Below are 13,551 nucleotides of genomic sequence, written 5' to 3'. Positions count from 1 at the left end.
AGGAGGAGGAGGAGGAGGGGGGGGGGAAGGGGGAGAGGAGGGAGAGGAGGGGAGAGGAGGGGAGGGGAGGGGAGGGGAAGGAGGGGAAGGAGGGGGGGAGGGGGGGGGTAGGAGGAGGAGGAGGAGGAGGAGGAGGAGGACGACGACGACGACGACGACGACGACGACGACGAGCAAGTAGATGGTGATGATGATAACCATAATAATAATAACAATAATACAACTAATAATAATAATGAAGAGGAGGAGGAAGAAGAAGAGGAAGAAGAACAAAAAGAAAATGAAGAAGAAGAAAGGAGAGAGTGAGAGGGGATGCGGAGGAGGAGGAGGAGGAGGAGGAGGAGGAGGAGGAGGAGGAGGAGGAGGAGGAGGAGGAGACGAAGAAGAAGAAGAAGGAGAAGGAAGAAGAAGAAGATGAGGAGGAGGGGGGAGAGGGAGAGGGAGAGGGGATGGGAAGGGTTGGAGTGGGAGTGGGGGAGTGGGAGGGGGGAGGAGGGGAAGGAGGAGGGGAAGGAGGAAGAGGAGGAGGAGGAGGAGGAGGAGGAGGAGGAGGAGATGGAGGAGGAGGAGGAGGGGAGGGGAGGAGGAGGGGAGGGGGAAGTGGGGGAGAGGGGGAAGAGGGGGAGGAGGAGGAGGAGAACGAGGAGCAAGTCAACGACGACTGCGAGGAAGAAGAGGAGGAGGAGGAGAGGAAGAAGTAAAGGAAGAATCAAAAGAACAATGAATGAAACAAAAATGAAGAGAAGTTAGGCCGAAGCGAAGGAAGAGGAGGTGCAAAGAAAAAAACAAACAGAGCGGGAAGAAAATAATAAAACCGTAACAATAAAAAACATTCCATTTAAAATGAGGCAAGGCCCCTCGACCAGTTCCGTCCACCTGAGCCTCCCAAATCATCCTTTGTGAAGGCAAAAGCAAAAATATAGAACAGCTTTTGGGGAAATCAAGTGAAAAAATAGATATAAATGTGTGCCTATACAATATAATCAAAAGATGCTCAAAATCTGTAACATCTGATATCCCTTTCCCAACCAATAAATTTTAATGAAATATATAAATTCACCTACAGTATAGTGGGAATAGATACAAAGGAAATCGCTGTGCTTCTCGGCTAACTTAGATAGCGACAATGGCATCGTTCCAAAATTTCTGGATCTTTAGAAAGTTCAAATAAGTCACCCGTTTGACAATTCATTTCTTTCAAAGATAATAATACGAGCAGAAAATCCCAACACAAAGAACTACGTTCCTTCAAAAATAATAAATGATGAAATAGTAAGGGAAAACTCTCTCAATCATTCGGTGAAAACAAATGGTGACAAAGATAAATAAAAAAAATATTACTGTTCCTGAAATGACGGTTTCATATGACATCGCAGTATTCATCCTGCTTCTTGGTTGCCTCTAACTGTTGGCCTCTGGAGGGGATTCAGTGAGAATAACCTCCGGGTATAACGTATGGGGCACTTCCTGGTCGAACGCCCCTCGTGTCAGCTGATCGGGGATCCTGCTTGCCTTCTGGCGCTCGCAAGAGGCGTCGTTATGGGTTTCCTTTCCCTCTGCCTGGCCCCTGTAGGCGTGCGAATGAGGCCAGGAGCACGCACCATCTGCGGCCACGAAGGGGGTACGTGTGCACTGAGTTACTGGCAAGTACAGCATTCCCCCACAATCCGTAGCGTCCTGGTAGGCCTCGCACATTTCTACATCACAATGAAAGGCCTTTGCAACCTCGTTGAGCACATGGGAGATCCTCTGTGCCTCCTCATGGGCTTGTGGCAGCATGATGTGGAGGGTCATCCTCCTATAGAGAGGCCTAACCATGAGCTGCCTTCTGTGCTGCTGTCGCCTGCGCGGCAGTCGCAAGGAGGAGGGCTGCCTTGGGGTTTGGTCCAGTGTTGAGCAGAGGGCCTCGTTCGGCTGCGTGACTTGGCTGCCCGACCCGTTCTTACGTACACGCTTCACTGTGTTGTCACCCTGCAACTGCTGCAGCAATTGTGACAACTCCGGCTCGCTCGGTGATGAATTGCCAGCCACAGTGTCGCCGGGAAGTGGCAAGGACCGCGACTTCCACCGGAGGCTCGAAGCCATAGGAGAAGCCTCGACGAGAGGTGCTGAGTTATACCCCCTTGTGGCCATGGCCACCGAGGGAGCACTTGCGCTGCCATGCTTCCTTCCACGGCCTCTCCTTCCTGGAAAACGAGCCCTTGGTCCTCTCTGGCTCGTACTCTGTGATGGGGCAGGACTCGCAGGAGATGTTGTCTGCCTGTCTGCCTCTGCTGCCTTTTGCCTCAGGCTCATGTGTTCCCCCGCCTTCTGCTCCTGAGCATGCTCGGGGCCTGCTTTGGATCTTGCTGGCGGAGACCCTTCAGGCCGAATGGCCTTTGGCTGGCCCCGTTTGGCGTCGGCAGCACAGCCTCCTGCTCGCACCCCCTGGACGGGCGCGGTAGGAACCGTGAAGATGGACACCGAGTTCCGCTGCTTCAGAACCTCCACGGCGGTCCGGAAAGACCTCAGACTGTCGGGGTTGGCGTGGCGATCCCTCTCGGTCTTGACGCTCGCTTCCATGCCTCCCGAACGATGGCAAGAACCTGAAAAAACAGATATGCTTTCAATGGGTCAAAATGTTTGTCTCTATATTTCTATACAAGAATTTAACTAAATTTAAAGCTATAATTCAAATTTATTACACTTACACACACACACACACACACACACACACACACACACACACACATATATATATATATATATATATATATATATATATATATATATATATATATTGTGTGTGTGTGTGTCTGCGTGTGTGTAAAAACGTTAATTTTACCGAACACAAACACACACAAACTCACTCACTCATTCACACACACACTCTCTCTCTCCCTCTCTCCCTCCCTCCCTCCCACACACAAGCTCTCTCTCACTCTCTCTCCCTCTTTCCCTCTACACCAGGGCACCCTGCAACCACGGGAGCTGTAGACGCAAGTGTAAGATCGCCTAGGGTGTGTGCTTCGGCTGTCTAGGAAATACCCTCGTGACGCCCTTGAGTCTAAATGGCTCAGACAGTAGTCCTACGGAGGCTAAGGATAGAGGGACCGCCAGGCGAACTGTGCCGTCCTGCAGCGAAGACCAAGGATGCCGATCATCATTTGCATAAATCCACAGCAAGACCGGAAAAGACCTCGGCAGACCAAAGCGACTCACGAAATGGCCGCAGTATCACGCAGAACGATGCTGATGCTGAATCCATAACCGACAGGCAGAAGAGCCGAGACGATGGAGAAAAAGTGGGTAAGTACTGAAAAAATGCGGCAAGGCGAGGCTGGCGAGGCCAATGCCCGATGCCGGAGCGCGCAAGCCCGGCCGACGAAGGCGGAGGGAGGCCACGGCGAAGAGAGGGAGACAGATTTTCTGAAGGCACTGATGTGGCTTCCAAATAATGATGGCTTCCTCATGCTACGAAGCAGCACCAAAGCATCAAAACAATAAATAAATTTATAGATAATTGAGTAAATAATAACAATAAATAAATAAAACAAAATATAAAGAAAACGTCTGCACAGAAATGCAGGAACAGATCTTGATGTCGTTGAATATGCATCAGGAAACATCTTACTCGCGAGTGTAGTGATAAGATCAGCAAAGGGAATGACGTCAGAGTGTATTACCCGTATTGCAAAGGGCGTAAGGGCAGAGACTGCCAAAGTCGCCTTCTCCTCCCGGCAGAGCGGAGGCAGCGACGCCGCACCTGACCCCGCCTCGCGCACCTCAAGGGGTTCAGAGCAGAAGGGACTTGAGGTCAGCAACGCACGGCAGAGCCCACGACTGCGAGGCGACGAGTTACGCACGCCATAATGAGGAATTTCTAACAGCAAGCACATTCATTCCGAACTTTCTAACAGCAACCACATTCATTCCTAACTTTCGAACAGCAAGCACATTCATTCCTAACTTACTATCAGTAAGGACATTCATTCCTAACTTTCTAACAGCAAGCAAATCCATTCCTAACTTACTATCAGTAAGGACATTCATTCCTAACTTTCTAACAGCAAGCACATTCATTCCTAACTTTCTAACAGCAACCACATTCATTCCTAACTTTTTAACAGCAAGCACATTCATTCCTAACTTACTATCAGTAAGGACATTCATTCCTAACTTTCTAACAGCAAGCACATTCATTCCTAACTTACTAACAGTAAGGACATTCATTCCTAACTTTCTAATAGTAAGCAAATTCACTCATGGCTTTCTAACAGCAATCACATCCATTCATTACTTTCTAACAGCAAGAACATTCCTTTGTAACTTTCTAACAAGCACATTCATTCATTCATGACTTTCAAATAACTATTACATTCATTCCTAACTCTCTAACAGCAAGCACATTCATTCCTAACTTTCTAACAGCAAGCACATTCATTCCTAACTTTCTAACAGCAAGCACATTCATTCCTAACTTTCTAACAGCAAGCACATTCATTCATTCATTTTTGACAGCAAGCACATTCATTCATTCCTAACTCTCTAACAGCAAGCACATTCATTCATTCCTAACTCTCTAACAGCAAGCACATTCATTCCTAACTTTCTAACAGCAAGCACATTCATTCATTCATTTTTAACAGCAAGCACATTCATTCCTAACTCTCTAACAGCAAGCACATTCATTCATTCATTTTTAACAGCAAGCACATTCATTCCTAACTTTCTAACAGCAAGCACATTCATTCCTAACTTTCTAACGACAAGCACATTCAGAAAGCACATCGATTCGTTTCTCTAACAATTACGCACATTGTCGACGTTCTGACATACAAACAGCATGAGATTTTAGTATATGTACTCCTGGCTTTTCTTCTTCAAGAGCAAGCACTCTGCAAGCTAACATTCTCAACATTCCTTTATACACGTTAAAGGCCTTTTAACATGCAAATGCAATGTGCAAATATTCTGCATTTCTAACTATCCCGGTTAACATGTTAACATGTGAAAATGACTTTCTTCGAGCATTCAAATTCCTGGTTAACACGTAAACATTCCTATTTTTCTAACGCCAAGCACACTGACAGCTTTCTAATAGTTTCCTGGCTCCCTAACAGCTTCCAAATTATCGGCTTTCTAACATACAAACGCAGTAAATGCAAACATTTCTGAATCTCAAACAGTATGTACATCGTAAGACTCGCGAACATAGGCCTACAATCACACAACCATGCCTCTGACACCAACTACATTAAATGCTTTCCAACACTATTTAATATACCGACTTCCTGACACAAAGACATTCCGGATCTTTAAGCAGCATCAGGCACACAACGCTCTTCTAAAACAACATGTTAAATATGTCCGACTTTCAGAAGGCATTTTTCTTGGTTATCTTCACATTTACAAGCATTAATATGACTTTAATATTCATCTTTTAATCAGAACTAATTACTTTTTACCCACAATCTTTAAATTTCCTCGATTTTCCACTCTGGCATTAACCAATTTCATGTCACCATTAGATGAATTCCTTCAATGGTAAAAAAAATAACCCATTTACCTTCAAGTTTCAAACATGTAAAATCCAAAAGGAAGGCCGCTTGAACGTCACATAAACGTTCTTTGATTCTCATGCCGTTCAATTCTCTCTCTCTTTATCTCCACATCTTCCTTGCTTACCTTCTGCGAAAAGGGTGGATAAAGAGGAAAAGAAGAAACTCAGTCGTGCGTATTATCTTCCCGAAGCCTGGCCATTACCTGAAGTCTTTCTGCTCTCTGGTTGGTTGGATTGATTCTGGCCTGTGATTGGCTGGTTGATAAGATACACGCTTTTGGATTGGTCGGATCTTATCTGGATCGTGATTGGTGGATTGCTTAAAAGACGCATTAAAATTAGGAAGATCTTATCTGGATGGTGATTGGTTGACCGCTTAAAAGACGCTCTCGGATTGGTTCTTTATTTTTCAGAACTTAGAATCGAATGCTGATTGGCTGAAGGCTGTTGGCCTGCTTTGGAAATGACTAAAGTAGATGCGAATCTTTTTGTCCTTTTCATAATTGCTCGAGGTCGCTTTTAAATATGTTGAATACATTTAGAAATTCCATGATAATCATACCATAGTTCAAAGTATACAATGGAATCGGTAGATTGGAGAGCTCCTGGGCATTTTCTTTTAGGGCATTTCCGAAGCAAATTGTAAATGAAAAATAGTTGATATGTAATGACCAAATTTAGCAAATCCTGAGACGTCTTACATATCAGTAAACCTAATAAATGTCTGATCTCATGTGAGCCCAGGAGATGTATCGAGACCTCGATTTCAAGTAATTTTCAGTTCATTTCGAATTCGCTTTCATACCATTGTAAAAAATATATTATTAAGTAATTGATGTTCGTGTAATTAATTCTGTTGATGACATTTTCCTAGTTTGGCAAAAGGTGAAACTTCATAGAAATGTTTTACATACGCATTATTGTTGTTATTGTTATTGGTATTATCGTTATGATTATCGTAATTATTCTTAATCAAATTATTATCGAGGTTATCTTTAAAACTCTTTGATTTCATAAATATCATGTCAAGTGGTCTTTGGTTGAGAGGGTAACGACCATAAAAAATTTCCTCCGATATCATTTTCGTGGCGGCTGAATGTATAGGTTAAATCTCGCCTGCCTGTATGTGATTATTTTTCCCCTAGTGTGCTAGATAAAAACTGGACGAATGAATAGAAATAGACAAAAAAGCATAGATAAATAATTGGCGGGAATGAAAAGCAAAGACGCGACAGACTCGTTTCCGAAAATGATAATTGTATTAATAAATTTATCCCTGCCAAACGCGCAAAACGAATTAAACTATAAAGATATGATAAATAAAAACATTCCTGGTAGTTCTGATTGTATAAAATTATCATAGATGGCATAATAATACACACACAAAAGTAAAAAGTAAAAGAACCAGGCAACTCTTCCTCATAAATAGCGGGTAAATTCGAAATTAACGATCAGTTGCCGCGATCACGCCGGAGGAAAGACTTGTGCCGTGAAGATGTCTTCAACTAGGTTAGTTTTTTTTCCTTCTATTTACAGAGTTTTTTAGCAAAACCATTTAAATATAGAACCTTTACATTAGCCCACGGTATAGGGATGTAATTTGTAGGTTTATTGGTGTTTTTTTCATTTTTTTCGGGGAAGAAATGGTGGGCGTGTCTATTTTAGGTTAAACTTATTGCGATTTCTAGAAAAATTCTCTCCCTCCCCCCCCTCTCTCTCTTTCTTTTTCTCTCTCTCTCTCTTCTCTTCTCTTCTCTCACTTCTCTCTTTATTCTCACTTCTTTCTCCTCTCTCTCTCTTTCTTTCCGTCTTTCTTTATCTCTCTCTTCTCTTCTGTTTCCCTCTCATTCTCTATCTATCTGTTTATCTGTCTATCTCTGACATTGAGATGTGATGTGTAGACTTATTTGTCTTATATTCCAGGAATGCGTCTGCATTTTAGGTTAAACTTACAGCGATTTATAGAATTCTCTCTACCTCTCCTTTCCCATTCTCTCCCTCCTTCCCTCCTCCATCTCCCCCCTCTCTCTCTCTACCTCTACCTCTACCTCTACCTTTACCTCTCCTTTCCCTCTCTCTCCCTCCTTCACTCCTCCACCTCTCTCTCTCTTTCTCTCTCTCTCTTTCTCTCTCTCTCTCTCTCTCTCTCTCTCTCTCTCTCTCTCTCTCTCTCTCTCTCTCTCTCTCTCTCTCTCTCTCTCTCTCTCTCCCTCTCTCTCTCCCTCTCTCTCTCTCTCTCTCTCTCTCTCTCTCTCTCTCTCTCTCTCTCTCTCTCTCTCTCTCTCTCTCTCTCTCTCTCTCTCTACTCTCTACCTCTACCTCTACCTCTACCTCTCTCTACCTCTCTCTCTCTACCTCTCTTTTCCCTCTGTCCTCCTTCCCTCCTTCTCCTCTCTCTCCCCCCTTCTCTCTCTCTCTCTCTCTCTCTCTCTCTCTCTCTCTCTCTCTCTCTCTCTCTCTCTCTCTCTCTCTCTCTCTCTCTCTCTCTCTCTCTCTCTCTCGCTCTCGCTCTCTCTCTCTCTCTCTCTCTCTCTCTCTCTCTCTCTCTCTCTCTCTCTCTCTCTCTCTCTCTCTCTCTACTTTACTAGTTGACATGTTAACAATGATAATCATAAGATAACAACGACTTTGTAACGAAAGTTATTCGTTACATGACAGACTAGTGATGAGATGACCCCCCCCCCCCCCCCCTCCCCCGCATCCTCGGTCTCGCCCCATTAAGAAAAAAAATATTGACTCGCGACTTTTTAACAGCACTTACATGAGCTCCTGACTCTCCAGCGGGCAATTTGATTGATTCTAGCCATTTTGACAAGCTCGTTGGTGCGTGACTTTCTAACTGAATACGAAATGATCATGATATAGGAAAAGATAGATCATTTATGATATGGGAAAATTTGTTCTTGCAATTTGCCTTGAACAAATATTCTTGATTTTCTTTTTTCTGCTGTTTACTTTTTTACAGGAAAGTGATACTGAATAAATGATGGTAAGAAAGATTTTAAGAATAAAAAGAAAATAATTTCCTTTTCTGATAACTAATTCTTTTTTCCTTCATTTCCAGAAGGCATGAAGCGAATAATCATAACAACAGGTAAATCTTCCCTCAAGGACAGCAGCAACGAAAGAGGAAATAAGAAGAATCAGAAGAAAAGGCAAGAGAGAACAAAAGATGTAAGATGTTATTTGTCTTTCCTTTTTATTTGTTTTCGTTTTATGATTGATCTTTTTTGTCGTATTACCAGTATGTTTTAAGAACATTTTTTTTAAATAAAGTGATTGCAATTATTTTAGAAGTCCCTCAGATAATCAAATATGAACAAGGATATCGACAATTGAAATATAACAATGATATTAATTTGAGGTTAATGTCAGGTAGAATGTTCTTTTAACAAACAAGAAAAGATAATGATAATGATCGAAGGTTATATATCATGATAAAGATAAGTAATTATTCTCGCGATGTAAATAATTGAAATCATAATGATATTGATGAACACTGATAGCTCACTTTTCTTCTGACGCCGCGGTCTGCCCCTTCCTGAAGACCCTCTCGCACCTGAGGGCCACGCTGGACAAGTTGGGGTCAGAGGTCAAGGCCGGGTCGCGGCTGCAGGTCATTGAGGAGACGATGAGCCTGACCCGAGACCTGGAGGACAAGGCGTCCATGCTGCTGGCCGGGATTCGTGAGTTGGCCAGCCTGCTCTCGCCAAAGCTTTTTTCTTTTCACTTTTTCCCTTTTCTTTTTCTTTCTTTGTTTCAGTTTTACTTTTTCTCTTTTTTTTCTTCTTTTTTCTTCTTTTTTCATACATTTGTGGGGGGTTTGGCATCCTTTTATTAGGTATATTGACTTTCCCTTGCCGTTGTAATGTATTTTTGTGTGATTGGCTTTCCTTTCTGTTATTCACTTCTTTATTCTCCTGGTGGGGGGGGGGGGGGTACTTCCCATCAAACTTTGATCGGTATTATGTGAAAAATAGGGATCGTGTTTGGATCTATCTGTATCATTTCCATTTGGTAGTTTTGTTAATACATTATGTACTAGATGAAAAGTATATGTTACGTGAGAAAACCGTTGTGTGGAAGAGTGTATGCATATGTGAATGCCTGTGTGCGTGCGTGCATGTGTCTGCGTTTGTGTGTGTGTGTGTGCGTGCGCGTGCACACTTTGATGTCCCCGGCGTGGTCTCCCGCAGGCACGGAGCGCGGGTCGTCCATCAGCAACGCGTCCCTGTACACCCTGAGTTCCGCGAAGGCCGTGTTCAGCCGCCACCTCTGGGAGGCGCAGAACAAGGCCCGGAGGAAGGGGTGAGTTGCCTTCATTGTTATGACCTGCTTCAACTCTTTATTCCCCGAACTTCCTTTTCACAGTTCAAGTTTTGTTGCTGGCTAGTTTTTATTTACCTGGGGAAAGGCTAGGTATTTTGTTTTCCTCTTCGCATGAAAACATATCCTTAGACTCGGCAAAAAAATAAAAAATAAAATTAAAAAAAAATCTATCTGCATTGTATTAGTTCTGTTCGGAGGTCTTCTCCAAAATCATAAGCTACATTCTAGTAATAGTGAGTGTAATCACATGGAAAAGATCTAAAATTTATCCATTTTGAAGGCAAAATCAACTGATTCATGTGTAATAGGTGTGGCACATTTATTGCCCTGCAAAATCAGCTGATTTCTCTTCATTCTCAATACAGACAGACGGACGAGAACTTGGACGATCTTTTGGAGAAAAACATGGAAGACTCCACCAGAAAGTTCTTCTCTGACCTCGTAGCGGAGTCGTCAGCTGATCCGCCCGCAGGAGACTCTCAGGAGGAGGAAGGTGCGGAGGCGGGAGGGAGGGACTCGTTGGCGTTGGGCGGTTTGCACTTGTCTCTGGGGAGGGCTTTGCGCTTTGCCTCGGGGTTGGGCGTGGCTGCCGCACTGGCATTTTGTGGGTGCTTGCGCCCTGGATCCCTGTGTCCTCTTCATGTCGCGATGTTTTTCTTGCTAATCTCTCTCTCTCTATCTTTCTCTCTTTTTCTTGCCCTCTCTCACTCTCTTTCTTGCCCCCCCCCCTCTCTCTCTCTCTCTCTCTCTCTCTCTCTCTCTCTCTCTCTCTCTCTCTCTCTCTCTCTCTCTCTCTCTCTCTCTCTCTCTCTCTCTCTCAATTTCACTCTCACTCTCACTCTCACACTCACACTCTCGCCTCTCTCCCTCTCACTCTCTCGCCTCTCTCACTCTCACTCTCTCGCCTCTCTCACTCTCACTCTCTCGCCTCTCTCACTCTCACTCACTCACCTCTCTCTCTCACTCACTCACCTCTCTCTCTCTCACTCACTCGCCTCTCTCTCTCTCACTCACTCGCCTCTCTCTCTCTCTCTCACTCACTCGCCTCTCTCTCTCTCTCACTCACTCGCCTCTCTCTCTCACTCACTCGCCTCTCTCTCTCACTCACTCGCCTCTCTCTCTCACTCACTCTCACTCTCTCGCCTCTCTCTCTCTCTCACTCTCACTCTCTCGCCTCTCTCTCTCTCTCACTCTCACTCTCACTCTCTCGCCTCTCTCTCTCTCTCACTCTCACTCTCACTCACTCACTCTCTCTCTCTCTCTCTCTCTCCTCTCTCTCTCTCTCTCTCTCTTTCTCTCTCTCTCTCTCTCTCCCTCGCCTCTCTTTTGCCCCTCTCTCTCTCTCTTTTGCCCCTCTCGCTCTCTCTCGCCTCTCTTTTGCCCCTCTCTATCTATCTTTCTTTCGCTCAGGCGTATTTTTCCTTTGTCTTCCACTTTCCGTCTCCCTCCCTCTCACCTCGCTTAATTATCACCTCTTGTTCTCCTTTACAGTATCCCTTATTCCTCTTATACCCCTCCCCCCTTACTCCCTCTCTCCTTCTCCCCCTCCTCTTTCTCCTTTCTGATGAATGTAACGCAAGATTTCCTTCCAGACTGGCGTCCTGAGAAGGCGCTGCTGGCGTCTCCTTCGCCGTCGACAACGCGAGCTGCAGGCGACGGCGCTGCGCTCGCCACCCCGCGGGCCTCCTGCCGCGCCAGGGAGGGCCTCGTCACGCCGCAGCAGGTTGGAGCTCTCCGCCCGGCTTGGTTGTTGTAGTTTGCATGATAACACATTTACAGACGCGCGCGCAAACATGCACGTACGCACACGCACTGAGACACACATTCACACGCACATACACACATACATACACATAGACACACAGATAGATCTAAATAATTTTCTCCTGTTCTGAAAAAGATTGTAGAAGCTCCTCGCTGTTGTAGTTACCCAAGGATGCGTTTTGCTGTCTCCCTTCATTTTTCTTGAAAAATGTCCCTCCAGAATGTCTTGTTTTCTTTTCTGGCACTCTACCTGTTATCTAACTATTTATTTCCATCTGTCTCTTCCTTCCTCCACTTGTTCTCTCTCTAAACTTTATAGTATCTCAAGCTTACATTGTGCTTATTTTGCTTCCTATAGTTAGCCAAAACTATTAGTCTAACCTTAACAGTTGTTTTAGCTTAATCATTACTTAACAAATATTGTATCTAATAAAGGGGAAAAAGTCCAAAGGGAAGAAATACGATATTGGCTTGTCAAATATTGACCATAAACCTCGAATACCTGCTTCGTCGAGGCAAGGTGTATGCTGGTTCCCATTACTTCATCTCGGTAGGAAGGAGCGAAAAAATAACGCAATTCTCGAGAAACAAGTTATTGGTATGGGCCGGTATTTGCTGCCCTAGTGTTATATGAAGAAGGAAGTTTCTGTGATAGACGTAGGGTGCTAGGTGAGGCGTACATTGAACTTTATTCATGACACAGACCAGAAATGTCCCGTCTATGCTTTGGTGACAAGGTTCGTCATCTGCTCGTGCGTACATTTACAGTTTTGTATGAGACAGAGTCGAATACTTTAATACAAGGTTATTCCGAGTTATTTTGTAATAGCTGGGTCTTTTCTACGGCCACGGTAACTTGACAAGGTCCGCCTAGAGTTAAGATCATATCATGAACTTTATTGAAGTTTTTATGAAGCTATCTTGTTAGTCGCAGTCAGGCCCTACGGAATGAGCTGTAGAATGCCATTAAAATATACATTCCATATGAAAGGACCAAGTTTACTCAATGACGTTCTTTGGAGGACTTATCATCGAGGACAACTTGAAGACTCCTTCCATACAGGTGGTCCTCAAACAGTGTGAGGAGCACACCAGATATCACAAAACTTGCAATAATCCGTCGGTGCCAGACTAGATCAAAGCGATGTCAAGTGAAACAACAAATATATCTTAGCGTCTACCCAGGGACCTGTTCCAGTCAGCAATTGTGGTTTTGTCTGAAGCTAAACAGGCTCATGATGATTAAGTGATGTTTATCCAGGAAACTAGTAACTTGAGAACGAATCTCAAATAGTTTCCTAAATATTAATAGCAGAGTTATTGGCCGGTAATTAGAGAGTGAAGTTTGCTTTTACTCATGCGTATATCTACTACACTTGTTTGGATGTATGAGGACATTTTCCTGTTTGAAAACAGTTCTGGAGAGAGTGGCTAGTAGACGCCCTAGTTCATCTGCACAAGTCTTCAGTGTGAGGCTTACACAGTCTGGTCCAACTGACTCCTTAGCATCAGAACCTTTTTTGTTTTTGTTTTTTTTCACCTCATCAGGTTAAAACAAGTTCTCCTTGGCAGAAGAGAGGACTCCTTCAGGATCTGGAACGCTCATCCTTTTGGAGATCTTTTGCAAGCTCAGCCTTAACCTTGCTCTTGGGAACTAGAATACCATCTGCTGTTTGATGTTGCTCCACCAATGTTGGTTCCAACTACACGGCCAGTGAGTTTCATTTATTGGTCGTCTTTTCAGCGTTGGGCAGCCCACTTTTCCACTGCTTTTATACTGTGTGATGTGACACTTCAGACTGTATAGGGTGATACTTGTAATGCAGCCTTGCTCCATTTTTTCTGTTGTTAGCTTATCTGCAATTTGGTCCAAACCAAGATTGAACTTGGGGGTTGGCTTTAAATGTCATGTCTGG

At 44.2% G+C, this 13,551-nt stretch overlaps 2 protein-coding genes across 5 annotated transcripts in view; one reads left to right on the top strand and one right to left on the bottom strand.

Annotated features, from left to right (window-relative positions):
- Positions 1-566: 566 nt before the first annotated feature.
- LOC113809386 (uncharacterized) lies at positions 567-5,983 on the bottom strand. Of its 2 annotated transcripts, none has more exons than XM_070117351.1 (2): positions 5,549-5,983; positions 567-2,585 (listed from the first exon to the last, which is right to left on the bottom strand). In XM_070117351.1, exons 1-2 carry the CDS (start codon positions 5,619-5,621, stop codon positions 1,402-1,404), a joined length of 1,257 nt encoding a protein of 418 aa, XP_069973452.1. In that variant the 5' UTR covers positions 5,622-5,983; the 3' UTR covers positions 567-1,401. The 2 variants fall into 2 exon arrangements, with proteins under 2 accessions (XP_069973452.1, XP_027216762.1); XM_027360961.2 differs by having other exon boundaries at positions 570-2,585; positions 5,668-5,973.
- A 974-nt stretch (positions 5,984-6,957) lies between these two features.
- The window catches only part of LOC113809387 (uncharacterized), an 11,914-nt gene continuing 5,320 nt past the window's right edge, over positions 6,958-13,551 (top strand). The window contains exons 1-6 of one of the 3 annotated variants that reach the window (XM_070117411.1): positions 6,958-7,051; positions 8,607-8,716; positions 9,090-9,228; positions 9,739-9,850; positions 10,237-10,364; positions 11,464-11,594. In XM_070117411.1, the coding sequence (XP_069973512.1) occupies positions 8,612-8,716; positions 9,090-9,228; positions 9,739-9,850; positions 10,237-10,364; positions 11,464-11,594 (615 nt within the window). In that variant the 5' untranslated portion in view covers positions 6,958-7,051; positions 8,607-8,611. Of the gene's footprint in view, positions 7,052-8,606; positions 8,717-9,048; positions 9,229-9,738; positions 9,851-10,236; positions 10,365-11,463; positions 11,595-13,551 lie in introns of those variants that run through there. The other 2 variants (XM_070117412.1, XM_070117413.1) reach the window with 2 other exon arrangements.

The sequence above is a fragment of the Penaeus vannamei genome, chromosome 40 (genome assembly GCF_042767895.1).
Source record: "Penaeus vannamei isolate JL-2024 chromosome 40, ASM4276789v1, whole genome shotgun sequence".
NCBI lineage: Eukaryota > Metazoa > Arthropoda > Malacostraca > Decapoda > Penaeidae > Penaeus > Penaeus vannamei.
The sequence above is the reverse complement of the archived record's forward strand: the minus strand, read 5'-3'. Positions and strand labels throughout refer to the sequence as shown.

Excerpts from the sequence above, each read along its gene's own strand:
- LOC113809386 (XM_070117351.1), bottom strand. The coding sequence starts at position 5,621 with ATGAGAATCAAAGAACGTTTATGTGACGTTCAAGCGGCCTTCCTTTTG. Across the intron at positions 2,586-5,548 it reads TACATGTTTGAAACTTGAAG|GTTCTTGCCATCGTTCGGGA; the intron begins GTAAATGGGTTA and ends CTGTTTTTTCAG.